This window comes from Cryptosporidium parvum, chromosome 2, assembly GCF_000165345.1.
Source record: "Cryptosporidium parvum Iowa II chromosome 2, whole genome shotgun sequence".
NCBI lineage: Eukaryota > Apicomplexa > Conoidasida > Eucoccidiorida > Cryptosporidiidae > Cryptosporidium > Cryptosporidium parvum.
In genome coordinates this window covers 305,597-330,599 of record NC_006981.1, presented here as the reverse complement: position 1 = coordinate 330,599, position 25,003 = coordinate 305,597, and the positions used below count along the sequence as shown (strand labels likewise).

Sequence of the window (25,003 nt, the reverse complement as noted above, 5' to 3'; positions counted from 1 at the left end):
GTTAACTAAGATTTGTATTATTAATGATATCAATTAAATTTTAAAGGTTTATGAACATTTGTTTTGCGGAAAAAATTATTCTTATAAATTATTAAGTGTTTTACAAGGACAAATTCGCACTTACTTATTAAATTTGCACGAAAACTTGACGGAAGAACACCAAGTATCGAGATGTGACAATAGTTTAGTAATCCCAAACCAACTAGAAAATATTTTTGATCAGATTATGATAAACAGCACGAGCAGGTCATGCATTCTAATAGGTAAACCATGCGCAGGAAAAACTAAGTTGCTCTCTTCATACTTTAATAAAAAGAAAAGTGAAAATGTTTCTAACGAATTAATTATAATACATCTTAATTGTTTAAATTATGATGATAATACTTTACTCTCAGCTCTTCTAGAACGTATAAATGAATATTTTCCAATGCATAGGAGGCTTTTTAGTGGCCATCAAAAGATTTCAATTTTAAAAGAAAAGTTATCTGGGCTTTCAAAATGTGGCTACACAATAGTGTTCGCATTGGATAATTGTGAACCGATTATAATCGGTGCTTCCAATATTTCTTACTTTAATTCGAATACGGCTGGGTTTTCTTCTAGGCAGTATGCGTTATATACTTTGGTAGATATTATGCATTCATCCGAAATTAACCTAGTGCTTATTTTGAGTACATCAATGTTTGACTTACCAGATTTCTTCGAAAAAAGAGTAAAAAGCAGAATGTCTCAAAGAAGAATCTTGTTAGAGGAGTTACAAAATACGAAAAAACAAGATAGAGTAAAAAGTATTATAAATAAAGCTGCAAAAGTGTTAAAGATCGACAAAAGATTAGTTTCTGAAATAGACCAGTTAAGTATAGATTCATATAACGACTCCATAGACAGTTTATTTTCCTATTTAGCGGATGAAAATAAGGAATCAAGAGAAGTTATAAGGTCGTGGGAATTTTTAGTCGATTTTGAAATGGAAGACGAAGTTTTATCCAATCTCCTTTATAAGTTTCTACTAGTTTCACCTCAATGTAATATAAAAGAGTTTATGAAAATATTCTCAGCTAGCAACAAAAAAAAACTTTCAAAAAATAGGAATGAATTTGGACTGCTTAACCAGGGAATAAAGGTACAAGAATGCTTGAAGTTGAAAAGATTTGAATCCCTCAGCATAATTCAACACACAATTTTGGTTGCATTAATTAAATTAATAACATTAGGAGTCACAAATATAACATTTAAAAAGATAATCAATGAATTACATTCGCTGAAAAATTATATCTCCGTTCAATCTAATTTATCTGGACTTAGACTCGACCATGCAGAAGAATCATATCAATTATCTTTTCTAATGTTGGTGAAAATGGGAATAATAGAACCTGTATATAATATCAAAACTAATGCTTTATATAGTACATTAAGTACAACGCCAGTAAAATTCACGCAACATAAATTATATAGTGACTCTATACAGCAATTTAACATTCCAACTATTCTTCAATATTGGTTAAAAAATAACATCCTAAAATGACTGTTTGAATGAAACCATATTTGATTCACTCGTTGTATAGGAAATAGGAATTGCAGCAAGGCACTCCCATTTAAGAATTTTATCTTCAATATTATCATTAATTCCGCTATTCATATATTCTTTAATTGATTCTTTGACTAGTTTTTTCCAGTTCATAGATCCATTTTTTTTTAGTATTTTCTCAATAATAAGCTGAAACTCCTTCTTTCGATCTACAAAACTATTTCCTGGATAATGAACAGGTTTCTTAATATTTGCCAATTTACCACAGTATTTTTCTTTTTCTGTTATACAACTATTATGACTTTTATAGTCGAAGCCCTCGAAAGTAAAATTGCAATCAATACATGTGAATTCCCAGGCATCACGGCATTTCCCAACGCAATGAGAATCTACTTTATTCTTTTTTAGTACATCTTGGCAATTTCCACAAACAAACGAGACCATTCTTATTATTGGATAGATTATTCTCTTAAAACAACAGAAATTGACATTTGCCGCTATAATTTCAAAATTTTAATATAGCGGAATAAATTAAATTATTGACAATCTTAAAGTAATTATTAACACGATTTTCTATTCTCTTGCATTGTTAAATAGCTTGGTTCTATTCCAACCTTTGAAATTCAATCTGCCTTAGGTTTTATCTGAAAAGTTTGTGCTATTAAAGTTTATTTGTATTACAGCAATAAAACATAAATAACTCTATTCAATCGGAATGACACAGAGTAGTTATGAATACACATTTTTCATTATGGCCAAAAATAGAGGCTATTATTTTCTGTAAATTTGACGAAGAGCTTGGCCCGATTGTGCTTTGTAGTAGCCCTTCAGATATTTTTGGATCTGAGAAATCTCAGCTATATTCAATTATAACAAAGTACCTACTACCGGATATTCACTTTGCTGGGAAAACGATTTCATTTGTAATAGGAAATAGATGGAAAGCAATAGGAGTCCCTATATTTATTGAAGGTAGTCAGTACTTAAGGAATAGCTTTCAGTTCACAGTATGCATTATCGTAGAAAAAAAGCCCTATAATTTTTATCAAGAGATCTATTCAAGGCATATTGCTCGAACTCTTGGTTCGGCATTCAAACTTTTGGAAGAAGATTGTGGAATACTTTATTACTATTGTACATATACTGAGAACCTTCCCAATTTGTTAAAAAAGGTAACCAAGAACAATAATGAGATTTCATCCTTTCCGAAGAACATTCTGGAGGTTATTGAGAATGTAAGGTCACAACTTAATAAGAGACATCAAGTGTTTGTTGAGTTTGGCGATGCTAGCATATTAAATTTTAGAATTAGACGACCTCCATCCAATATAATAATATATCCGGAAGATATTCCTTTCCCTTCCGAAAATACATTGATTTCAGATATTAAACATATAGGTTTAGATTTTTCACTTATTAAAATTCTACCATACATAAATGGAGTTAATACTAGTTTTGAAATATCAAGGTATTGTTCATTGCCTATTGAAGATGTAATTGTATGTCTGGAACATTTAGTTTTATATGGTCTCATAAGTATGATTGATATGATTTCTTCAGAAAACAAATATAGATTTATTGGTGGCGAGGACAAACATGGCTTATACAGAAAGTTGTGCAACGAATGTATAAATGAAGGGAACGTGTTGTCATTCACAAAAAAATACCACAAAGAGCTTAGAAAACATAAAATTAAAAGTATTTATAAGTTCATTGCAGCAGGCGTTGTTTCCAAAAAAATCACCAGACTTCATGAAATTCCGATTATTTTTGCTGATACTAAAGAACTTTCAGGAATTGAAAAGGAATTACTGCAACTTTGTAATGGGAATAGCAAACTAGACCATATACAAATTTTATTAGGGTTTAATACTAAGTCAGAGATCATCAAATTTATTTCTAATGTATTCGATAAATCGTCCATTTATTGGGCGTATCTTTAATATATCAACTTTTTTTACGGCGCCTAAGTTAGATTTGACATTATTATTTCTAAAGATTAAACGCTCATGTCAAATAATGTCAACGAAAGTTTCAGGGAGATTCAACAACCTCCTCCCTCATACCTTGTAAGCAAGGATTTGGATTCAATAGTTGTTGAAGAGAGCATGGAAATATTTGATGATAGAATTTATGATTCAGAAACGCAAAAAAACGAGGACTCTTCAAAAGAAATGTTAGAAAATGTTGACTTTTTGGATAGAGTAGTTGATCAGTTTTATGGAAACGAAAGAACTTCCAGCATTCGAAAAGTAAATGACGAAATGGATGAGGGGAATCCACTTCTATTCTCAAATAATATGACAAGAAACACAGAAATAATGAATATTAATAAAAGACATAAAATAATGGATAATAACGATCAAAAACTAGGTGGAAGCAGAGAATTTCTGGATGCAATTCAAGCTAAGACTAGAAAATATATTACTTTTGAAATTGGTAGAGGATATAAAAGATGTCTGCTTTTGCAAACGGGCGAGTTACTACGGTTGGTACATTCATACAACAAAGAATGCTTGTTGCAGGATACTGTACCTGGTGCTCTAAAACTTCGTGATTTGAGACAAGTTGTGAGTATGGGTAGTAGCCAAAGGCCTTCAATTGAAGTAAGAAGAAACTGTATTTTAGTGAATGTACCGCATTTTAGAGCAATTATTCTTCATCAAAAAGTTTTGCTAATTGCATCAGGATATTCAAGATCTCCACTTGACTATCCAAGTAGTGGAATCAACTATAACTATTCTAGTGGTAATAATAATAAATCTGAAAAAAAAGAAGATTTCAAGGAACAAAATAGTTGTGTTAATAAGAATGCATTCTCGCTTAATGATGTACAACTCGAAGTTCCAGCTCCCTATTTATCTTCAATTGATATTCCAAATTCCCCAAGCAATTATCAGTGTAAAAATGATGTTATAAATGAAGTAAATTTTGATAACTCTATGACAGTGCAGTTCGATTCAAGTAAGGTTAGCAGTTTTCCAAAAACTGGAATTGAATATACTCCAATTGAAGGTTTATCTGATAAACAGATATATTCAAAAAACTGTCAGTTTATTCCTCCTGGGATTGAGGAAGGATTTCCATTATTAAGGAAGCTAGAACATATTTCTGGCATTGAGAGTTCAACTCCATTTGAATATTTGGTATTAGAAACTATTCTAGTAGAATCATGCAATATTATTAATCGACAAGTCAGGCCAATAAGAGATTCTGTATTGTTTATACTTGATAGCTTTCCAGGAAGGAATCGAGAAACAAGGAGATTGTTAGACGCAGTTTCAGAGCTTAGAAGGAGATTAAACGCTATAGAAGAGCTTGCTCAAGGACTTTTCAAGGCAATTACCGAAATGCTCGGTAATGAAGAAGATATGCAAAGACTTGAGATTTCATTTTATTGGAATAGACCGGAAGCGTGGGAATACCCAAAAAACACTCCTTATCATGAAGAAGTAGAAAATGTCCTTGAGTGTTATGCACAAGAAGTAGAAATGATGTTGCAACAAATAGAGTCAATAGGGGAATCTTTAGAAGATGCTCTAGAAGTATTAACACTAGAACTTTCTTCATTAAGAAATTCAATTATGAAGGCTGACTTAGGATTGTCAATTATCGCAACAATTGTTGGCTTTTGCGGCTTTTTTGCTGACTGTTTCGGAATGAACCTTAGAAATGGACTTGAAGAAGTTGGACCAGCATTATTTTGGTTTATTACATGGGGACTAATTTTGTTATGTGCTGCAGGAGCAATTGTTGTATTAACAACTTTTAGAAAAATAGATTTATAGTTATCAAGTTTAATTAATATTATTAGACATTATAATTACTTTTCTGAAGGAGAGTTTCCCAAAAACTCTCTCAACGCCATTGTTACATAAGATGATTTTGGTAGCATGCATGAAAATACTAATGTGTTCACCTGCGAATTCTCATCTTTATCATCACATTTGTAACTCATTACTTCAGGTGATAATATGGGTTCTTTTGTTCCCAATTCTTGCGTTAGTTCGGGATGAATAGTTAATATATCAAGGTCGCTTAAAATAACCTTGGAATCTGGAAATTTGTTCGTATCATTTCGTTTTTCAGAAATATTAAGCCCCACATAATTGATATAGTCTGGGACTACTAAGATCTTCCTATAGGTACCATTTATTCCCATGCAGTTCTCTTGAATACTTGTTCCCATAAATTCCATCATTAGTTCTTCATATTTTTCCCTCATGATTGGTGGGTAAGCAACATTATCTCCGGGTAAAGTAAGTACCACATCTTGGATTGTGAACTTTGCCAATTCTAGTTGGCTCTCTAATACGATTACATTTTTCTCGCTAAATGCTGAATCTTCATTTTTGTTAGAATATTTATTTAAATTTGGAACTATTACTAGATCGCCAATTACTGGATTTCTTCCAAATTTTTTTATTCTCTCGCTTGCAACTATATTGAAAAAAAGCGACTGTAGTGAATGTATATAAAGGGAATAAGAGTTTTTTGGTAGTAAATTAATACTTTCTCTATATATATCTTCCTTTGCTTTGCATTTAGTGCTGCTTTTAATTTTCTTTTTTTCTTTAATAAATCCATTTAATAATAATTTCTCTAGATATGAATGATTTGATAGACTTTTTTGATATTCTTCAAAATCTTCGTTTATTATTTGGTCATAGAATTTTCTTTTTTCTGTCGAATAGCTAATCATTTTTTCTTCGTCAAATCCAAGAATTAAATAGAAAGCTTTTTTCCATTCCTTCTTTAATAATGAAATCCCAATCTTATATGTAGGAATTTCACTGGTTCCAAATCTTTGTAATCCAAAGTAATTAATAAAACCTGAAGATTTAACATCGCCAATTAATTTGTCAACCATCTTCAATGTTAACTTTTCATTTCCAGATTCTTTTTGTATATTTGTATCTAAAATTTCTAAATCTCTAATTATTACATGAAAGAGGTTACCATTGAGGTCACCAATATTTATTTGCTCATTTCCATATTTAAAATCTGAAATCCTAATATTGCGATCCCAATTTTTGGAAGCTGTAGAATAAATTAATTGATCTTCCAAAACTCTGTAAGCAGAAGCTCTTTGCACTGTAATGCCTCTCCTATCCTTTAAGCCTGCTATTCCAAAGGATTTATGGTTCCTCTTTAAACACTTTGAGATCATATTGATTGCATCTGCTGTGTCTCTATTTTCTTTGTAAATAGTGAAATGAATATAATCTGGAATGTTTGGATCCCACCTTTCGTTGCTTCCCAATAATAAATCCACTTTTTTTTCTGTAATTAGGTTTGATTCAGCACATTCTATTCTTTTTTTTTTGCAAGCTGGTTCAGTATCCGGTGTTATTTCATTTGCTTCTGAATTACCTTTGCATTCATCTATACTTGCAGATGTGTTTTGTCTAACATTCCGCAATGAGTAAATATAGTCATTTGATGGCCTCAAAACAATTATATCAAATTGTTTCTCATCACAATCATTACATAATATTTGCCGGTTAAAACTTTTAAGGCATTCAGATTCTATTTCATCAACTTTAAAGAACTTTGAAATTTCACTAAATATTTCATTCGAAATAGAAATATCTTTATAGTGAAATGATTTATCTTGATACAAAATGTTGTTGTTTTTCAAGTTTTCAACAGTTCGAGATGTAATAAACGGTACAAATTTCTTTATTAGCGTATGAAATTTTTTTCTCTTTTCTTTTTGGGCATTTACTGAATCTTTGTTGTCTTTAAACTCATGTATATTATTAAGTAATAAATTATTCTCAGGTCTAATATTGTTAGTGCCGGTACCATATAACTTGATATTTAATTCAAAAATACTTTTTAAGTTTCCCCTATTATCCAATTTGAACATTCTATTGCCTAATGAGCTGTTATTTGTGAGTTTTTTTATCTCACCTAAAATACTAATAAATGTTAATAGATTGTTAATACAATACTGAGATATTCCTAGGCTCTCTAGATTGTTGATTAATTCAGGTATTATAGTTACATTACTGCTGATTAACATATTATCTCCAGAAAGTATCTTTTTTCTTTCTTGAATTTCCTTAATTATCTCATGTTTATTTCTTAATGAAGAAATACAGCAAACATCACCATTTTTTTGTATTTCACGCACATGGAAGTCCTCAAAATACTTCTTTATAGTTCCTCTCAATCTAATATCTAGTGATCTATTAAATTCATCTATTCCATATTCATTATCGATTGATTGTTTCATTTTGTATAAAATGACAATTAATCTTTTAACGCGGTGATCTCGCGCGCAGAAGTTAAGAAAAGTAAAGCAGTATTCCGATTATAAAAAATAAGAAACGAATTAATTGGGTAGAATAGCTAAAGAAGGAATTATACAAGCAGTGGAGTTTATGATTGTATAAATAAGAATTTTATAATCAATCACATCTGCTCTTTTTTTTCTGATCTATTGGATTGTTTATTAGATTGTACTCTCCAGTTTTGTTTATTTTTTTGAGAATTGTTGTAATTGAATGAAGGGTTGTTGCTTAAGTTTTGGATTAGTAGATTACTTCTAAATAGTATGTTCCTTGTTTTATCTGAGACTAATTGAGACGGATTATTACTCCTATCAATCATTTCAACTCGATTATGCTCATAATCGAGTTTTCCGTCAAGATGAACATTTCTAATCAAATTTACTATCCAGCGCTCAGCCTCAATGCTAGTCATAGATAATTCATTAGATATTACGTTAAGGTCAATTGATTTGTGTATTCTACAATATATTTCAAAAATGAGCAGCCTTGCGTTTTCCTCAATATATTTTTGTAATGGGTTTAAGAAGAAATCATTCTCAGTCACTGAACTAAAGCTATTAAGTATCTTCTGAGAAGCTTCAAAATCGAAGTTTACGAGTAGATTGAAAATTAGTTCTGTAAAAAGATCTTTATATTTATCTCTATTCAATGTAATGATGTTTACAATATTATCCAAAATATCTTTATTTCGCCTCATTATTATTCCAAAACAAGCTAGATATCTTATCAGATGGGGACACACAGTTAAAATAACCTGAAAATTTTTTTCAGAGGCAAACCAATCAAGGAATGGAGCCCAAACATTGGTATTAACATTTACGTTTGAGCAATTAGAATTGTTATTGCTTGAATTTGAGGTGTTTTGCGAATTGTTTGAAGTATTTTGCCCGTTTAAATTAGTAAAAGATTTATTGGTAGAAAAGCATGATTCCCGAAAATATTGAGTAAATAGAGGAAAAAGGGACCAATGCACTAGCCAGCTTTTGTATAGATAAACCTGAATTGGATTAATTTTGTGAAATTCTCTCGATAATGTATCATCAACTAGTTGAAAATAATTAAGATATGCTGCTGGTTCAATAGGATCTGAATATTTTGACAAATTAGATACAATACCGTTGGCAATAGAACCAAAATAGCACTCTACCCTCATTATCAATGGAACTTCAATATTGGTACAATCTGGAATAATTTTAAGAACAATATCCAGTGTATTTTGTGATTCTCTATATTTTCCAGCAAAGTAAAATAGGCGTGAAAGACGAATTAACATTTGGACTGGATTAGAAGGAAATAATTGGGATTCATTGTTTGTATCTTCAACATCATTATTTGAAGTATTTGATGAGCTAGCCGAGAAATCATTTTCCAAATACCACTGTTGCAGTTCAATTAAGGATTTTCTTTTTAAACTTCTGCTAGACTCATCATGGGTTTCTTTCCACTTTTTAAGTGCGGCTATTAGCGAACTCAAAGATTTTGACATAGATTCTAGCTGTTCTAAGGTGCAATTCTTGTTAGATAACTCTCCTGCTAAAATCTGAGGATATAATTCATTCATATCACCATACAAATGCGTAGTTTTTAAAACATCTATTTCAGCTGCCTTAAGAGATTCCAAATCATAAATCTTCATTTCCCTAAACCATCTTATCAAATGGAGTAACATTTGAGAATCCAAATAGGGCGAAACTAAGTTGTTGATGTCACCATTCATGATATCATTATTGTTTGTAGTGTTCATTTTTTTGAACAATTCTTTATTATTTAGAAGTTATTCCTACTAAAATAAATTGAGACAACGCGCCAAGTAATTGCGCTATCACTAACCTTTAATCTTGACGAATAAAAACTTAGTGCAAAACGTACATAAAGATAGTGTACACTCACCCATACGGGTTATTCAAACCAACCTGGTATTATGTGTTTTCTATTAGGCTAAAAGTCTTTTTTTTTTTTTTTGCGGTGGTTAGAGACGTATGTTCGGTACCCACTGCAATTGCATTAATTGCAAGATTAATTTTTCACACAAAAATTAGGAAAAACTGGGAGCTTGAAAATTCTCATTATCTAAAAACATATAGTTCTTAATTATATAGATGATATTATTTTATACAATAGATTTGATTTTATTTATTACTCTTGATGTAGTAATATTACAACAAGCATTAAAGATGAAATCGACATATTATTCAGAGATGAGATTTACAAGCATGTCATCTATATCACATCGTACAAGGGTGTGTTTCATTTTACTTTGCTTATTAGCTAATATAACAAGGACAATTTCAATAATCATTTTGGATCTAACATGGCCAATTGTCAGCGAATACAGATTATTATTAAAAAATGAAACAAATATCGAAGAATGGTCACTTGATTTGTTGAGAACACTGCCATCTCTTGTATATTTATCGTCTTACTCAGTGGTTGTACTTTTTTGGGCCCATGTATACTATACTTCTATTTTAATAAGCACTCCTCAAATGGTTTCGTTTTTCGTCGCAATAAATACAATAATATATGGGCTATATATTATTGGAATGGTAGTTTCACTCTTTAGTAATATTTTAAGCTTTGCTTCAATTTCAATGTTTTTACTTGCAATTTCATATATTTCAATCTCAATATCAATGCTCTATTATGGAATAAAAGTTGTTTCACATTTAACTAGACGCGCTGCAAGTGGAACTATTTTGAGGTATAACGTTATTCAACGTGTTCTATTTCTAACAATATTCTGCCCGGTACTTTTATTTATAAGAGGGATTATTTCTGGAGTACAGTGCATTTATAGCATTATTGGGTTCCCGACTTATTTTAAAATATTTGACAAAACTCCTATTGGAGATTCAGTAATATTTATTCTAACAGAGCTATTCCCTTCAATAGTTATAGTAGTATCGTTCTGGCAAAAAATTTCTCCTTCGACCCTGACAGTATCAACCAGGGGTCTCGGTTTCACCTCTGGAGTTTTTAGCAACATACAAAATACAAACGATAATTATAATACGCACCACTCATTCCATTTAATTCAAAATATAAATGCACTGAATAATATTGATGAGCTGGTAAAGAAAAAAGATAGAGAAATAAGCTAATAAAAATATTTTTATTCTTTAAAAAAAACTTATAAAATTGAATAGAGTAAATTAATATAACTTTTGGTCTTCATCGTAATATGAAATTACACTATATTCATGTTTTAAATACTTTTCAAGTGGAAAAAATGTTGCAGAAACTGTCTTAATATTATCAAATACTCTTCCGTTAAATTGGTATTGCGCACGCCTTGCAGCAGTAATATCTGAAAAATATATAAATACTTTACCTGCTCCACTACAGCTATGAAATTCTTCAATAACTTTTGGACGCGGACAGAATATTTCAAGAATTGTTCCATATACTTCTGCTTCAGACCTAACCGAGTCTAATGTCGAATTATATATCTCGTTATCAACTAGTTCTTCTGGAAGAAAAATATTAAGTAACTGAATTATTTGGCTAGGCGTTTCTCCAACTTGTTTCGAATATTTCATCATTAATCCAAGTACTGGATTGCTAAAAATATTGTAAGTCATACTTGTAGGGATCTCTGTAATATGTAAATATTCACTATTTTGGATTATATTCGAGTTAACAGAAAAATTAGATTGATTAAATTGGCCTTTATTTGATTTATAATTTGTTATAGTCCCACTTCCAAGATAGATGTTCCAAATTCCATTTTTGGTTGATTCTATAGGCTTTCCATGAAGTATGGCAATTGCCTTTTTACAAAGCGAGCTTTCTTCGAATTCAAAGCTTCCAACGCCTTTTGGGATTCCCGTAATTGGATCATATATTATTGTTAGAGATTTAAGTTTTCCAATACTCTCTAGATGTTGTCTAATTTTCTCTTCATTTATATCAGTAGGTAAATTTTTTAATATACACTTTTCATTTTCTTTAAAGTTGTCATGTTGACTGATTCTTGGGATGATAAATGTATCCAAAACCTTTTCATTATTTAGATTCGAATATTTATTCGGCCTTCTACAGAATAACTTGATATTTTGTGAATCAATAATAAGCCCATCTAATTTCAAGCATATAAGAGAAAATAAACTTGAAGTAAAAGTTACACAAAAAATATTATCAATTTGAATCGAATTTTCCAAGTTTGCAATTAATCCGGTAGAACATGATAAAGATGAAAAATCAGATTCGACTACTTCTTCTATCAATTTGAGCTTTTCAGAATCATTAGATGCCTTTCCTAAAATTGTCAAAATAACGCCGGTTAAAAAAATTTCAACAGTTTCAGAGTTAAAAACATGAGGATCTGAACCAAATTCTACAGTTCTAAAAGCTGGATCAGATTCATCTATATTCCTCTTCCATTTAGTTTCTTTAAGCTCTAATTTGTTTTCATAATTTAATTTATCCATGAATAAAAAATTTAATTCATAAAGCGGCTTCGAGTTCATTTTTTCCGACCTAAATAGAAATGAAGAAAAATCCAGAAAATATAGAATATTATACGGATCATATTAACAAAAAGATAACAAATTCGATAAGTAATAGTATTAGGCTACTTTTGAGGAAATTTGATGTGGAATTAGATGATCCCAACATATTAGATACAGCTACAGAAGCATACATTAATTATATCGAATTATTGGGAAAAATTTCATCAAGTATAGCAATCGCAGCAGGAAGAACTCAAGTAAACATTGTAGATATAAAAAAATCAATTAAAAGCCTAGATATTAAAAGATATGAACAGGTATTTTTGGATAGCGAATTGGAAAGCACTATCAATAAAAAGAATAACTTTGGAACAAACTTCTTAAAGAGGACTATACCTGATATTTGCACAAATGGCAATTCATTATGGAGGGATGTACTGAATGACACTAACAATGCAAATAAAAAAAGTCTTGACCCAGAGTTATTTGAATACGTTGACTCGATACCAAAGCATATACCTGATTTCTTACCAATTTTCCCACCCAGGTTAGACTACTGCGATAAATTTATTAGCAGTCAGTGCTCGAACGGGAAAGATTTTTAGAGTAAATTATCTTCTTTTTTTAGGAGTATTTTCCACATTTTCACTTGCGTTAAAGCTTCTCTTTCTTATTGAAGAATTATCTAGATTTCCTTGGAATTCAGATAATATTTCATCGTCAGAGCTTTCCGATGATAAATAGTCACTACAACTATCATTTGAAGAGGTTTTGGAAGATTCTATTGTTATGGTAAATAGCTCCCCGTTTTTCTCATAAGTTTGAAAGTCTTTTTCTGACTTGATAATGTTTTCATCACAGATATTAATTATAGCGTCGCATTGAAATTCTCCACAGGAAAAGTCCGTAATAGAAACAATGCATCCATCAGAGAACTTCCAATTAATAAGTGATCTTTGAGAACTATATTTGATGAAATGGTCATCCTCTAATAAATCCGGATCCCAAATACATTTTCCATTTAACTCAACAGAGGGCTCAGAAAGCTTTAAGTGCTGGCAAATAATTCCTTTTACAAACTCCATTAAATTCCACTTATCAAAGCTTACAATCTTTATTTTAACAAGTACTTGAGAGCAAATTAAACATTTTGGGTTGCATTTCTCAAGGCTTTCCGGGCAAATAATGAATCTACCCATTGGTATAGACCTTATCCATACGAATTTATTTACAAATAGTAATTTATTATTAGATGAGCAATCAGAATTCCCCGCTTCAGGATTAGTTAAGCTTGATAATTTTGATTTTAACATTAGTAAAAGTTGTGCAATCTGTACTCCTGAGACAATAGCATTTGTTGATGCAACTGCAGGAACAATAGACCCAGCAATTGATTGGCATGACCAGCGAGATTGTAGAGGGATATGGAAATTATAAGATCTCAAATTGGATGCAGCTGAAACAAAATCCATAGCATCTTTATTATCTTTATCGAAACACAGTGAAGCGGTGCCAATTTCATTCATTCTATTTATAATAATTTTACGTGCACTATTGAAAAATAACTCAGCATTTTCCTTAATGGAAAAAACCTTTTGCTCAGAGTTTACTAAATCATCTTCTGAATTGATTACCCGATCAATATAATTTTTTCTTTGAATATCATCCCAGGATATTGGAATAGGAATTTTCTTGTTGTTGCTGATGTACATTTCCTGATTATTCGCTAATAAAGTTATTTCAGAATAAAACAAGAAATTGAACATATTTACTATATAGTTTTCAATATATTCACTTGCTTCATTTTTTTCTAACTGCTTTAGACTATCTAAATCTATTTGAACCTTTTTTGATATGTCGCTTAGTATGTTATCAGAATCCTCTTTTTCATCATGCCTAACTCCAAAAACAATATCAAAGAGATATTTAGACCAAGCAATAGAGTGTTGGGGCTTGTCTGGGACTGATCTAATTGTACAAACTGGAAATGTCTTTTGAGTTGGAGGAGGATAACATTCGTAACATCTTGAGACTCTGGGAATTATTGGATGAACCTGCCCATTATAACCCGCACTTCCTGAATCAATTAATTCGATATTTGATGCTATGCAGATTTTATTCACGTAACTTCTCGCAGAAATATTATCAAGTGCATTTAGAACAACGTCAAATTGACTAAAAAATTCGGTGTTGTAATCCATTATATTTCCTACTATACCAACTATATTCGATACTTTATGATTATCGGAGTTGCATTTGTTAAATAATTTTTTTGCCTCTAATGCAACAACAGTTGACTTGTTCATCCCTACATGTTTTCTTCGAAAGAAGAATTGTCTATTTAAATTACTAATGTCTATTCCATCCATATCTATAATTGTAATGTTACTGAAGCCACTAAGAATCAAGTCCTTCACAAGCTCACACCCAATTCCTCCAGCTCCAACAACAAGTATTTTAGCAAGTTGTATCTTGAAGAATAATTCTTCACCGAGTACTTTTTTAACATTTTCAAAAAGATTCATTATAAGTTTAAATTGTATTAATTCACTATATTATTGCGGCAAATTTATTGTAACCTATTTCTAGACTATTTAATAAAGAGCTGTTTTGGAATATCGCTTTGATTTGCAATAATAATCTTTTTTTGTGTTAGCTTTGGCGATATTAGACAGTTGAAATAACTGCAAAATGTTGCTAATGAATAAAAAAAGAACGTGGGCAGAGAAATATATAGCATTATTTTTACCCCGACTTCAATTGGATTATACCTTCTTTTTAGCGCACCAAAAGGAAAGTATTCAATTATATCCATGATTATTCCAATAATAACGGGTGATAAAAGGAAACCCACCAAATTAAAACAGAATTGTGCGATGGCTGATGCGAGTTGTCTTGTTTTGCTTGATACACTTTTCATTATAACAATGATCGACATTGGCAGTGTGCTAGTAAGGAAAAACAAAATGATAATCATACCCCAGAAAAAACTGATGTATGAACGAGTCCGGACCACCGCCATTGATATAATAAATCCGATAAAGGAAAGTAGTGTACATAGTGTTAATATAAATCCGAAGCCATTTGGATGACGATCATTAATTAAGTCACCTGTAATGCCTCCAATATATACTCCGAGTGTTGGACCTGAAAGATAAATACATGCAACTGAAAACACAGATGTAATTCTATCTACTTTAATGACTTCTACAAAATATTGATTTAACCAAAATAAAGTGCATGTTGTGAAACAGTAAACTCCACAAACTGCAAAGGTTGAAAACATAAAAATGGGATTTGTGCAGATTTCTCTAACTTCAAAACTTTTTGAAGAGTTAGGACCAATAGACTGAGATGGGATAATTAGAATACTGGATCTCCTCAGTTTGCTATTTCGCCTGTTTGAATTACTTTCGTCTGGTAATAGATTATCATTAGTTGATCTTCGTAGATCAACACCTGAGACAAGAAGCCCTGTAGTTTTTGAATATTCAACTTCGCTAAGGCGTTCCTGATCTCCTACATCCAAAATTTCTCCTGGAATAAATATTAAAACAATTATTATTGGGATGATTAATGCAGATTGAATAATAAAAGGCCCTCGCCAGGAAACAAACAATGAACTGATTTTTTCGCTAAGTGACATGTAATAAATACTAATATCTTCAGCAGTAAAACAAGTTAAGACCCCTCCGAGTAAATATCCAAAAAATATTCCAATCATACTAAATAACTGTTGATATGCAAGCCATGTAGTCATGTTAGATTGAGGAGAAAATCTCTCAACCCATAGGGGAAGGTAAACAATTGAAAATGCCTGGAAAAAACCAATAAAGAATCTGGATGCATAAATTTCTGCTAAAGTTAGCGATTTTGATGAATAGATTCCACTGATTGCCACACATACTAGCGAACCAATAAGTAATACCTTAGATTTCAACACCGGCAAAAATAATCCAGTTAATAAACAACCAATTAAAAAACCCATATAGACCATTGACCCAATAAAACTTGATTGTGCATATCCTACTCCGAAGCTTTTCTCTATATTTTCAAGATTACACGCAACAAAACCATGATCTAAACAAAGGATTGTTGAAATTAATATGCTCAATAGAAATGTTATCTTTATTAATTTTGGATTAAATTCTTTACCTGAGTTTTTATTAGATATTGAGAAATCCAAACCATCATTTGTTATTTCTCCTTCAAAGAGTGACACATACAACCCCTGCAAAGTAGGGAAAGAAGTCCTTCTGGATGATCTTCTCACAACAGATAAATAATAATTATTACTATTGGCCTCAACTTCCATTTTTCAACTTAAATGATTCTTTAACTTAAAGATGTGCTGATTTCACAAAAAAATGCGCGCCCCTCACAAAAATTTTATGAAAATATGAATAATAAAATTAGTGGGAATACGTTTTATCTACAATTTAAACCTATTGTCTAGTTTTATTCTCGTTTTCAGCAGCAATTTTTGATTCGATGGCCGAAACAAGCATATCTGTTTCTTCATCAGAGAGGAAATTACATCCTTTTTTATCGACTACGACAATTTCCATATTTCTTGAACCCGATTCAACAACTTCAAGTAGTGCGCTGATAGCTAAATTAATAGTTTCCTCTTTTGCCATATCGTGCTTATAGTTTTTTTCAAGAAACTCCTGCACTGTCTTTGAATTTTGTCCCACAGCTTGTGCCTTCCATTCAAGCGCAATTCCAGATGGGTCTGTTTGATACAAACCTGGGCTTCCATCATTATGAACACCTGCAATCAAAGTAGATACTCCAAAAGGCCTAACACCACCCCTATGAGTATATTTCTGTTGTTGTTGTGCAGTAAATCTTGCTATATAGTCTACCGGTGGTGCGTCTTCTATATTCAGCCTAAAGTTTTGGCATTCTAGTCTTATTTTATTTACAAGAACTCTTGCGTCAGCATGGAGCCCAGCAAATGCAAGGCAAGTATTATCATCAACTAACAATAATTTTTTTGCGCTCCTAGGATCTTGAAGTTTTGCAACAGCCTTTCTCTCAACTGCAAGTACTACGCATTCTGCCCCACGTACTCCTATTGCACCATAACCCTTTCGAACTGCCTCCATTGCATATTCTACTTGAAGTAGGTGACCATCCGGAGAAAATACAGTTATTGCTCTATCGTAAAGTGACATTATCTTAAAATTATCAATTCTTTTTAAAAGAATAATTTATTATTAATTGTAAATTATTTTTGTTAACTTTTTGCGGCACTATCTTTCTCGCAAAGTATTACCCCTCAAAGTAGTGTTATCTTTTATTTAATATAGAGATAAATGCATAGTTCAAATGTATTTTATTTGGTAAATGGTGAAAATCATGATCTAATTAACTGCTATTATTGCGAATCATGTAATAAGTTAATATCTCAGGAAGAAGTAAAGATTGAAGTAGATACGTATTTTTGTCCTAGTTGTCTGGAAAATGTTCCTTCAAGCGAGGCATTTTCGAGAAATTTCAGATGTATTAATTGCCATGATTGCCCAAAATGTATGGCGACAATTTCTACGAATAAATTAGACTTAGGGCCTGAAATAGACGAAAACAATGGAAGAATTATGCAGCATTCTTACAATTGTGGATTTTGTCATTTTTCACTAAATGTAAATCTTGAAATGGATGCTGGGAATGAAACTGATGAAAAAACGATGAATGAATCTAATGATGAAAATAACAAATTGCATATACATAAACAAAATGACAGCCTTTTTTTACAGGAGTCAAATTATTTATCTTTAATAATTGATAAAGTTAAAAATTCAGCTTATAAACATTTCAACACTAATATCTCAAGCGAAACAAAACAATTAAATAATCTAAATGATGAACAGAGTGAATTAAATCTTTCATTAAGAATTTTAGAAGAAAAACAAAAAACCTCAGCAAGTTTAAGGGAAAAAAATATATGGCTCAATTCTGATAAAATGAAATACCTTTCAAATATCAGAGAGTTGCTTCCGACTTGCTTAAAGAAAAATGATTTATCTTATAGACAATATATAAATAATCCAGATATTATTAATTCAGTTTATCTATCATTGAGAGCAAACTCAAATAGCCAAACAAAACTATGTCCTTATATGAAAAAGTTGTCAGTACAAATATCCAAAAGATGTATGGCATGCAAACGCCTTGTAATAAAGCCTCAATTGAATCCACTATCTCAGCCACCATTTAGAGTGAACTTGAGTGCAAACCTGTTCTTTCCAAATTTCAGAATAGTTTCAATCAAGGATAATTCATCCGGCGATCGATCTTTTACAAAAATTATTAAAATTAGGACTGAAAATTTAATGGATAGACAGGTCAGGATTGATTTTCTGCCTGAAAGAGACCAGAATGAGCAACTATCAATAGAAAATTCAAAAGTATATTCAATTTTCAAAATAGAGCCGAAAAGCTTTACATTAGAACCTAAATGGGATCCGTTATTGGAACAACAATCTCAACAATCTAACAGTTTTGCCCATGAGAGACGAAGCAGAAATAGAAAATATTTAGACGTGTTCATTTTTGAATCTGCTGATATTCGGGATAAGATAGAATTAGAACTGACTGCTTTTACAAATTTTCAATCTCCCACTGGGAACGAATCTACAGTTCAAATTAAATTAATTGGCAAAGCAAATATTCAAGATGAAAACTATACAACTAATTAATAATCTTCAGCGCGTTTCTGACGCTTTTTATATATAATAACTACAAATAATGCACCAATAGAAACTAATAATATTGCTCCACATACAGTAATAATCTTTGCATTCGACTCATTTTCGAAATTTGTGGGAAGTTTCCCGCCACTCCTTTCTAGCTCAATAGATGAAACTAAAGTTCCTTTTTCACCTGAAGTTCTAAATGTTACAGCAGATGTATCATATAACGATGATTTACTTTCTTCCTGCATTTTTTGAGTCATTGGGACGGCATCAATACCAGGCAAGTGGTCTGGGACCATGTTTTCGGCTTCATTTACTTGAGCTGGACCTTCTTCTATATCTTCAGGATTTGATATTGACATTGTCTCAATCATTTGTTCGGTTGGATCAATATGCCGTCTTCCTGCTGTTGTAAAACATAAAATTCTACTACTCTTTTTTCCGCTTGGCAGTTTACATTCTTTTTGAGACTCTGCCCTTGGTAACATCCTAAAGTTTACGGCTTCAAGCGAAAGCCACAAAAAATCTTCGCATTGTCTACCACATCGGCTATAACATTCTGAGCATGCGTCTGGAGTAGTTGGATCGCATCCATGGAAACCGTAATCTTCACAATTAGGTATTTGCCTGTCAAATTGCTTCTTTGCTTGATCTTCTAATACCCTGATCTGTTTACTTTTTTTTTTCCCCCGTTTAAAAGCATTTTTAAACTTCCAACAATTAGCACCTGAGTTAGAAAGTAAAAGGAGAATCATTATTCCTATGAAATAATAACTCACCTTTTTGAGAATCATTTCTTTATTTCTTAAATGCCTTCATAAAATAAAGATAATCTAAAATGCACACCGTTAACACACAGACAAGGGTGAGAAAATAAGAGTCGAGAACAGAAAAAAAATTATTTATACCTTATTTTCCAAGTAATTTTTAATTTGATTATATGCATTAGAAAGAATATGAAATGCATCAGCAGATCTTGGATGATCACTTTTATCAGGGTGAATCAATCTTGCCTGTGTACGAAAATAAGTATTAATTCTTTTTAGAATAGATACTTTATTTTCTGATGTTATTATATTTGGTACTTGAAATAGTTTGTATGGTTCGTATCCAAACTTTAGAATATATGTCAACGCATATGCGGTTTCATAAGAGATATTCGGGTGGTTATCAATACATTCCTGAACTTCCAAGTCAATATTCTGATTCCCACTATTAGTATTAGATTTCATCTCGAATATCTGTTTAGCTTCAGCAATGAGTTCTCCTTGTTTCCTACGATATTCTTCCTCTTTTTTTATATCTAATTTTATTGCATTATTTCTATATTTAGGTGACAAGTACTTCTCAGAAGAGCATACTCTACACCCTCTTGATATATCTTTCATAGCATATATAAGTTTGTGGCCCATATTACACCTTAACCAAATTCTCATTCCTTCGAGAGTATTCGTACCTTCAATATAATCTATTCCAGCAACATTTTTAAACTTTGTATGAGACAATCTTTCCATAATTTTTTTCTCAATTTCTACACACTCTGGACATTTCTGAGAATTCCTTCCCCCTTTCCAGCCATGAAAGTTACAAATATATACATTATTTCCAATTGCATTTACCTTTTGAATGCTCGGTTTGTATAGAAAATTTTTAAATTCTGGTTTAATTACCGACTTACTTCTACACCCATAAGGCTCGCCCTTATCCATATTATATCCAAATAAGCTATAAGTTCGAATAAGTAAATATTCATAAGTTTCTTTTACCTTTCAATCAAATAATTATTGAGGTTATATATTAGAAGATGTGGCATACCGCCATACGTTTACTTGCTCTAAATCTTTACAATTATTTGTAATAGACCTTCATAAGACTACATTGAGTTTAATAGCTTATAAATAATTATTGATTCAAATGGAAACAAAAGAAATAAGAGAAAATATGGAATTAACTGTGGAGGAATTTATTCGTAAACAAATTTCCGAATATGTAAGTAGCATTAATTAATTTTCTTTTTTAAATAATTCATTTCTTTTAGAGCGCAAAGCTAGATGAAAGACTTAGCTCATGCGCAAATGATATTGACAAAAAAATAAATATTGGACGTGAACCAAAAAACTGAGCTTCATCCTCGAAGTAACTAATAACGTACTTGATACATTGATTTAATATTGAAGAACTTATGGCGCCTACAATATATAATATTTTTTGAGTTATAAAATGTTATATTTGTGAATATTTTTATGTATTATTTCTACCTAGTATAAATATATACATTTAAATAAATATATACATTGTATATCTTTGTATGTATAAATAATTAACCTTTCAAAATGGAATATGAAGTGTTCTTTGGCTGTAATTGCATTGGCATATTTATCGTAACTTGCATTTTTTTATATCATTTTTTATCATCTGATATTCCAGTAGAATTTACCAAATTGGAAAATGAGTAAAGATGAACAAAAAAAAATTGACTCCTCGTATGATAACGTTATAAAAAAACCAATAAAGTTGTTAAAGTATAAGAACTCTAATTCAAAACTTGGAATAAAAAGTAACGAAAAAAACCTCGTACAAACAAATAAATTGGCAAATAATCTCTCGTGTGAAAAGAACTTTCCAGAAAGTTTATTCAACCATTCAACACCGAATGACGATGCTAAACTTTTAGTACCAAATCCAATTGCTGGAATAGACAAAACCACGGGGTATACAAAGGCGGAATTATCTCACAAAGAAGCACAAAGAAAAAGGGTCCATAAGCAAATTGAATTCCGCGCGTCCTTAACGCACCGTCAAAGAGTTTCAAAGTTCAATGAGAAGTTATCCATGTTGCCAGAACACTTTGATATACCAAAGGTTGGTCCAGGATAACTATATTTATTAGATTTCTTAGTGTTAAGCCTAATGGCTGTATTCTCCTTTAAGCCATAATTTTTTGTGTATATATTTGGCGCATGTATTTTTTCTATTTTTTATTTTTATTTTTTAAATCCAACTACACAAATAAAAAGGAGAAATAATGAAAAATGAAATCCTTGCTTTTCGTCTGTGAGGACTCCAATTCAATAAATCGCAATTCAAGTCAGAGGTTGAAACCTGGCAACAGATGGTTTTTCGGTGAAACTGAAATAATTGATAAACAAAACAGCGCATTAAATATCCCTTTAGATAATCATAACTATAGGAAGTTTGAGCTTGATCAAATCATTACATATGATGTTGACGAACTATCTTTAATAGCAAACAACCTTGCAGAACAGTGTTTTCTGAATAGCTCAAACAACTTGGTAATTTCAACTTCATATTCATTTGGCAATAATTGCCCATTATTGCTTGAAGGTTTTTACAATGACGATAATACTCTAGTTGGGCCAGGATTGTTTTTATTGTTATCAAGAAATATTTTATCTACTATACAGGACCAAGATGAAAGTAACAGTATTAGTTTGTATTGTTCTTGGACTGGTGTACTGAACAGTGGAGACTTCACCGATTTGTTTGAAGACTTGAACAAAGAAAATGATTCATTTGATATGGAAAATTTATCTCCGATCAGTGGAGAGTTTGGATACACCAGTATTTTTAAAGTTGAAAGTGTGAATTCTCTTGCAGCAGAAATCAATAGTAAACGAAAATCATCTAATTGGAAAGAAATATGCCATTATATATTTACATTTAGAATATACAAAGATTTTAATGAAATTGAATCTGGGAAAAATAATCAAATGGGTTCTATATCTCTAATATCGCTGGGTGAAGGTATTAAAACAAGAATTTCAGGACAGATTAGTCCGTGGAATGCGTTAGAAATGGCTATGAAGGAATATAAAGATCCTATTAAATCTGACTTTTGCATGCTTCAATTTTCACGTTTTATAAGTCATTATTTCGAATTCCCAGATTTAATTACAATCATATATAGATTTCCATTTTATATTAACCCAATGAAGCTTAGCCATGGCAAAGAAATCAAGTTTATCCTCAGTATGATGCTCTTTCATCAATCTTTTTTAAATTTTATTTCAATTGAAAACAATGTTGATTCTATCCAGAAAGATAACTATATTGTGGCTCCTAAATCAATACTTTCAAGCTCTTCAAACATAGATAGCCAGAATTCAAAATATTTACAGGATTTTGGTTATGATTCTCCAATTCAAATCGGTTCATATAAGTCTTCATTTTTTTTCAATAATGAGTTAAATGATGCACCAATACCACCACCGAACCCAGTATCAAAAAATGAACTTGATTTAAGATTTCAAGAGGATTCATCTAAATACAATATTTTCATAGAAAATGGATTTATTTCAGAAACATCCAAGATAGAAGAAATTTATTCGGAAGGAAATAATGGAGATCCAGAGGGTAATATCTCAAATTTACCAACCAAAAAAAACTTAAAATGCGAGTATGATACACTTATACGGGAAATTAAAATGTTGGAGAATACTATATTAGATAAGAATGAGATTATTATTAGATTAGAGAAATTAATAGATGCAAGGGATCAAATTATTAAACAAAATCAAGAAACCATAATGCTACTCAGACAGGATTTGAATACTGAAACTACTAAGGTTAAGGAATTGGAGCATAAAATAAAGATGAACAAAGGAGATAACTTCTCAAATCATTTACACAATAAAAAATTACCGTTAAATCTTCAAAGAGCAAGGCCTTCTACTGTAAACAATAATCTAGTGAGCAAAAATGTGGCTTGTTGCAATGATACAGAAATTCACATAGGTAAAACACAGAACAAAGATGAAAATAATGTATTTCAATATACACAAGATGAAGCTGTATTAAGCCCTGTTCTAACTGGTGTAGCAAAAATGGCACTTGAAAAATTTTTGAGGAACTGATCTACTTCCGCGCGCGAATTTTTTCCACATATGTAGTTTAAAACTTTTTAACAATGAGTGACTCAGATAGCGATACAGTATTGTCAAAAAGAATCTCTAAAAGATCTTCTAAATCGTGTGCTAACATTAAGAATGAAGAGCTAGATTCAGACTTCTCGGATAATATACCCTTAAATAGTAGAATCAAGAAAAAAGCTCAAAGACCTAAGAAAACAGCAGCAAATACAAAAAATACCAAAAAAGCATCTAAGAAACCGACTAAGAAGGCTAAGTCTGCTTCCAAGCCACCAAGCAAGCCGAGGAAAAGGCAATCTATAAAAAGTGAAAATGATTCAGAAGACGACGATATTAACAAAGATATTAAGAAGCAGTTTAGAGACGGCCAAAAATACATAACACCTCCTAATGGCGATGCTACTAGAGCATTTTATGAATCTCTTTATAACGAAAATCCATATAGTATTATTGCATTGAAGTATTGCGTTGAAAATGGTATATTAATGGGGGCAAAACATACAAGCGCATATAAAAGACTGGAGCACCTTAGAGAAAGTGGCTTATTAAAAAGATCATTAGGCGGAATTCAAAATGAAGCTATTGAATCTTTAAAACGTTTTGATAGCAAAAATGGTGGTTTTCCCTAAGGTTGGGGCAACTAGTATTAGGCCGTTCGGGCACATCTAGTGTATAATTAGCTTAATCAATTAGTTGTTAAGTTTAATAATATGAATGATAAATTTTTACAAAAAGCTAATAGAAACGATAGTTTGATTGAATTTGTAAGATACATTTTAAGTTCGAGATCTTCATCTTTTCCTAAATTATCTCTTCCGGAGTTGCATAGAGATTCTGAGCTGCCTCCATTTTTTAAAGTTGAGAAGTTAATGTTTGAGAGGCATGAAAGAGAGAATAAAAAAATCAAATTTTTTAACAAATGCCTTCAAATTGCACCATTATATCCTGAAAAGTGTAATAAGAGGGTTGCATTTAGATATCATAATAGACAACCCGAAAAATTTTCACATTTTAATTTATCTAATAAAAAAAGTAATTTAAGCTTGAACCAAAAGGCTAATCTAAATGGTAATTCTGGTTCAGGCTTAATGTGTAAAAGTATTACGCCATTAAGAGAAAGGATTTGTTTAGCTTG

General features: G+C 31.2%; 18 protein-coding genes across 18 annotated transcripts in view; 10 read left to right on the top strand and 8 right to left on the bottom strand.

Annotated features, from left to right (window-relative positions):
* Positions 1 to 37: 37 nt before the first annotated feature.
* On the top strand, positions 38 to 1,525 carry cgd2_1550 (origin recognition complex 4 orc4p like AAA+ ATpase; the record flags this gene model as incomplete). The annotated part of the gene is made up of 1 exon (XM_626377.1): positions 38 to 1,525. A coding segment is annotated over one exon (1,488 nt), but the record flags the coding sequence as incomplete, so codon positions are not given.
* On the bottom strand, positions 1,517 to 1,972 carry cgd2_1540 (cell growth-regulating nucleolar protein, metal binding domain at N-terminus; the record flags this gene model as incomplete). The annotated part of the gene is made up of 1 exon (XM_626376.1): positions 1,517 to 1,972. The coding sequence occupies one exon, from the start codon at positions 1,970 to 1,972 to the stop codon at positions 1,517 to 1,519; it is 456 nt and encodes a 151-aa protein (XP_626376.1).
* Positions 1,973 to 2,259: 287 nt separating this feature from the next.
* Positions 2,260 to 3,471, top strand: cgd2_1530 (conserved hypothetical protein; the record flags this gene model as incomplete). The annotated part of the gene is made up of 1 exon (XM_626375.1): positions 2,260 to 3,471. The coding sequence occupies one exon, from the start codon at positions 2,260 to 2,262 to the stop codon at positions 3,469 to 3,471; it is 1,212 nt and encodes a 403-aa protein (XP_626375.1).
* Positions 3,472 to 3,537: 66 nt separating this feature from the next.
* On the top strand, positions 3,538 to 5,316 carry cgd2_1520 (hypothetical protein; the record flags this gene model as incomplete). Its single annotated transcript, XM_626374.1, has 1 exon — positions 3,538 to 5,316. The coding sequence occupies one exon, from the start codon at positions 3,538 to 3,540 to the stop codon at positions 5,314 to 5,316; it is 1,779 nt and encodes a 592-aa protein (XP_626374.1).
* A 35-nt stretch (positions 5,317 to 5,351) lies between these two features.
* Positions 5,352 to 7,769, bottom strand: cgd2_1510 (conserved hypothetical protein; the record flags this gene model as incomplete). Its single annotated transcript, XM_626373.1, has 1 exon — positions 5,352 to 7,769. The coding sequence occupies one exon, from the start codon at positions 7,767 to 7,769 to the stop codon at positions 5,352 to 5,354; it is 2,418 nt and encodes an 805-aa protein (XP_626373.1).
* Positions 7,770 to 7,948: 179 nt separating this feature from the next.
* cgd2_1500 (possible translation initiation factor with possible PINT domain) lies at positions 7,949 to 9,571 on the bottom strand (the record flags this gene model as incomplete). The annotated part of the gene is made up of 1 exon (XM_626372.1): positions 7,949 to 9,571. The coding sequence occupies one exon, from the start codon at positions 9,569 to 9,571 to the stop codon at positions 7,949 to 7,951; it is 1,623 nt and encodes a 540-aa protein (XP_626372.1).
* A 355-nt stretch (positions 9,572 to 9,926) lies between these two features.
* On the top strand, positions 9,927 to 10,928 carry cgd2_1490 (hypothetical protein with signal peptide and 7 transmembrane domains; the record flags this gene model as incomplete). Its single annotated transcript, XM_626371.1, has 1 exon — positions 9,927 to 10,928. The coding sequence occupies one exon, from the start codon at positions 9,927 to 9,929 to the stop codon at positions 10,926 to 10,928; it is 1,002 nt and encodes a 333-aa protein (XP_626371.1).
* Positions 10,929 to 10,979: 51 nt separating this feature from the next.
* cgd2_1480 (splicing factor U2AF U2 SnRNP auxiliary factor large subunit, RRM domain) lies at positions 10,980 to 12,296 on the bottom strand (the record flags this gene model as incomplete). The annotated part of the gene is made up of 1 exon (XM_626370.1): positions 10,980 to 12,296. One exon carries the CDS (start codon positions 12,294 to 12,296, stop codon positions 10,980 to 10,982), a length of 1,317 nt encoding a protein of 438 aa, XP_626370.1.
* Positions 12,297 to 12,316: 20 nt separating this feature from the next.
* On the top strand, positions 12,317 to 12,883 carry cgd2_1470 (hypothetical protein; the record flags this gene model as incomplete). Its single annotated transcript, XM_626369.1, has 1 exon — positions 12,317 to 12,883. One exon carries the CDS (start codon positions 12,317 to 12,319, stop codon positions 12,881 to 12,883), a length of 567 nt encoding a protein of 188 aa, XP_626369.1.
* Positions 12,884 to 12,889: 6 nt separating this feature from the next.
* cgd2_1460 (SUMO-1 activating enzyme subunit 2, putative) lies at positions 12,890 to 14,803 on the bottom strand (the record flags this gene model as incomplete). The annotated part of the gene is made up of 1 exon (XM_001388164.1): positions 12,890 to 14,803. One exon carries the CDS (start codon positions 14,801 to 14,803, stop codon positions 12,890 to 12,892), a length of 1,914 nt encoding a protein of 637 aa, XP_001388201.1.
* A 65-nt stretch (positions 14,804 to 14,868) lies between these two features.
* Positions 14,869 to 16,593, bottom strand: cgd2_1450 (major facilitator superfamily protein, putative, 12 transmembrane domain; the record flags this gene model as incomplete). Its single annotated transcript, XM_626368.1, has 1 exon — positions 14,869 to 16,593. One exon carries the CDS (start codon positions 16,591 to 16,593, stop codon positions 14,869 to 14,871), a length of 1,725 nt encoding a protein of 574 aa, XP_626368.1.
* A 130-nt stretch (positions 16,594 to 16,723) lies between these two features.
* Positions 16,724 to 17,494, bottom strand: cgd2_1440 (putative proteasome regulatory subunit, NTN hydrolase fold; the record flags this gene model as incomplete). The annotated part of the gene is made up of 1 exon (XM_626367.1): positions 16,724 to 17,494. A coding segment is annotated over one exon (771 nt), but the record flags the coding sequence as incomplete, so codon positions are not given.
* A 105-nt stretch (positions 17,495 to 17,599) lies between these two features.
* Positions 17,600 to 18,982, top strand: cgd2_1430 (dynactin subunit p62, putative; the record flags this gene model as incomplete). The annotated part of the gene is made up of 1 exon (XM_626366.1): positions 17,600 to 18,982. The coding sequence occupies one exon, from the start codon at positions 17,600 to 17,602 to the stop codon at positions 18,980 to 18,982; it is 1,383 nt and encodes a 460-aa protein (XP_626366.1).
* An 899-nt stretch (positions 18,983 to 19,881) lies between these two features.
* cgd2_1420 (hypothetical protein) lies at positions 19,882 to 20,688 on the bottom strand (the record flags this gene model as incomplete). Its single annotated transcript, XM_626365.1, has 1 exon — positions 19,882 to 20,688. One exon carries the CDS (start codon positions 20,686 to 20,688, stop codon positions 19,882 to 19,884), a length of 807 nt encoding a protein of 268 aa, XP_626365.1.
* Positions 20,689 to 21,427: 739 nt separating this feature from the next.
* cgd2_1410 (possible domain KOG3410, conserved alpha-helical protein) lies at positions 21,428 to 21,856 on the top strand (the record flags this gene model as incomplete). Its single annotated transcript, XM_626364.1, has 1 exon — positions 21,428 to 21,856. The coding sequence occupies one exon, from the start codon at positions 21,428 to 21,430 to the stop codon at positions 21,854 to 21,856; it is 429 nt and encodes a 142-aa protein (XP_626364.1).
* Positions 21,857 to 22,011: 155 nt separating this feature from the next.
* cgd2_1400 (hypothetical protein) lies at positions 22,012 to 23,853 on the top strand (the record flags this gene model as incomplete). Its single annotated transcript, XM_626363.1, has 1 exon — positions 22,012 to 23,853. One exon carries the CDS (start codon positions 22,012 to 22,014, stop codon positions 23,851 to 23,853), a length of 1,842 nt encoding a protein of 613 aa, XP_626363.1.
* Positions 23,854 to 23,906: 53 nt separating this feature from the next.
* Positions 23,907 to 24,497, top strand: cgd2_1390 (hypothetical protein; the record flags this gene model as incomplete). The annotated part of the gene is made up of 1 exon (XM_626362.1): positions 23,907 to 24,497. The coding sequence occupies one exon, from the start codon at positions 23,907 to 23,909 to the stop codon at positions 24,495 to 24,497; it is 591 nt and encodes a 196-aa protein (XP_626362.1).
* An 81-nt stretch (positions 24,498 to 24,578) lies between these two features.
* cgd2_1380 (hypothetical protein) overlaps positions 24,579 to 25,003 on the top strand; it is a gene marked incomplete at both ends in the record, with an annotated part of 885 nt that continues 460 nt past the window's right edge. Inside the window, one exon of the mRNA XM_626361.1 lies at positions 24,579 to 25,003. This exon is cut by the window's right edge and continues 460 nt beyond it. Coding sequence (XP_626361.1) covers positions 24,579 to 25,003 — 425 coding nt within the window.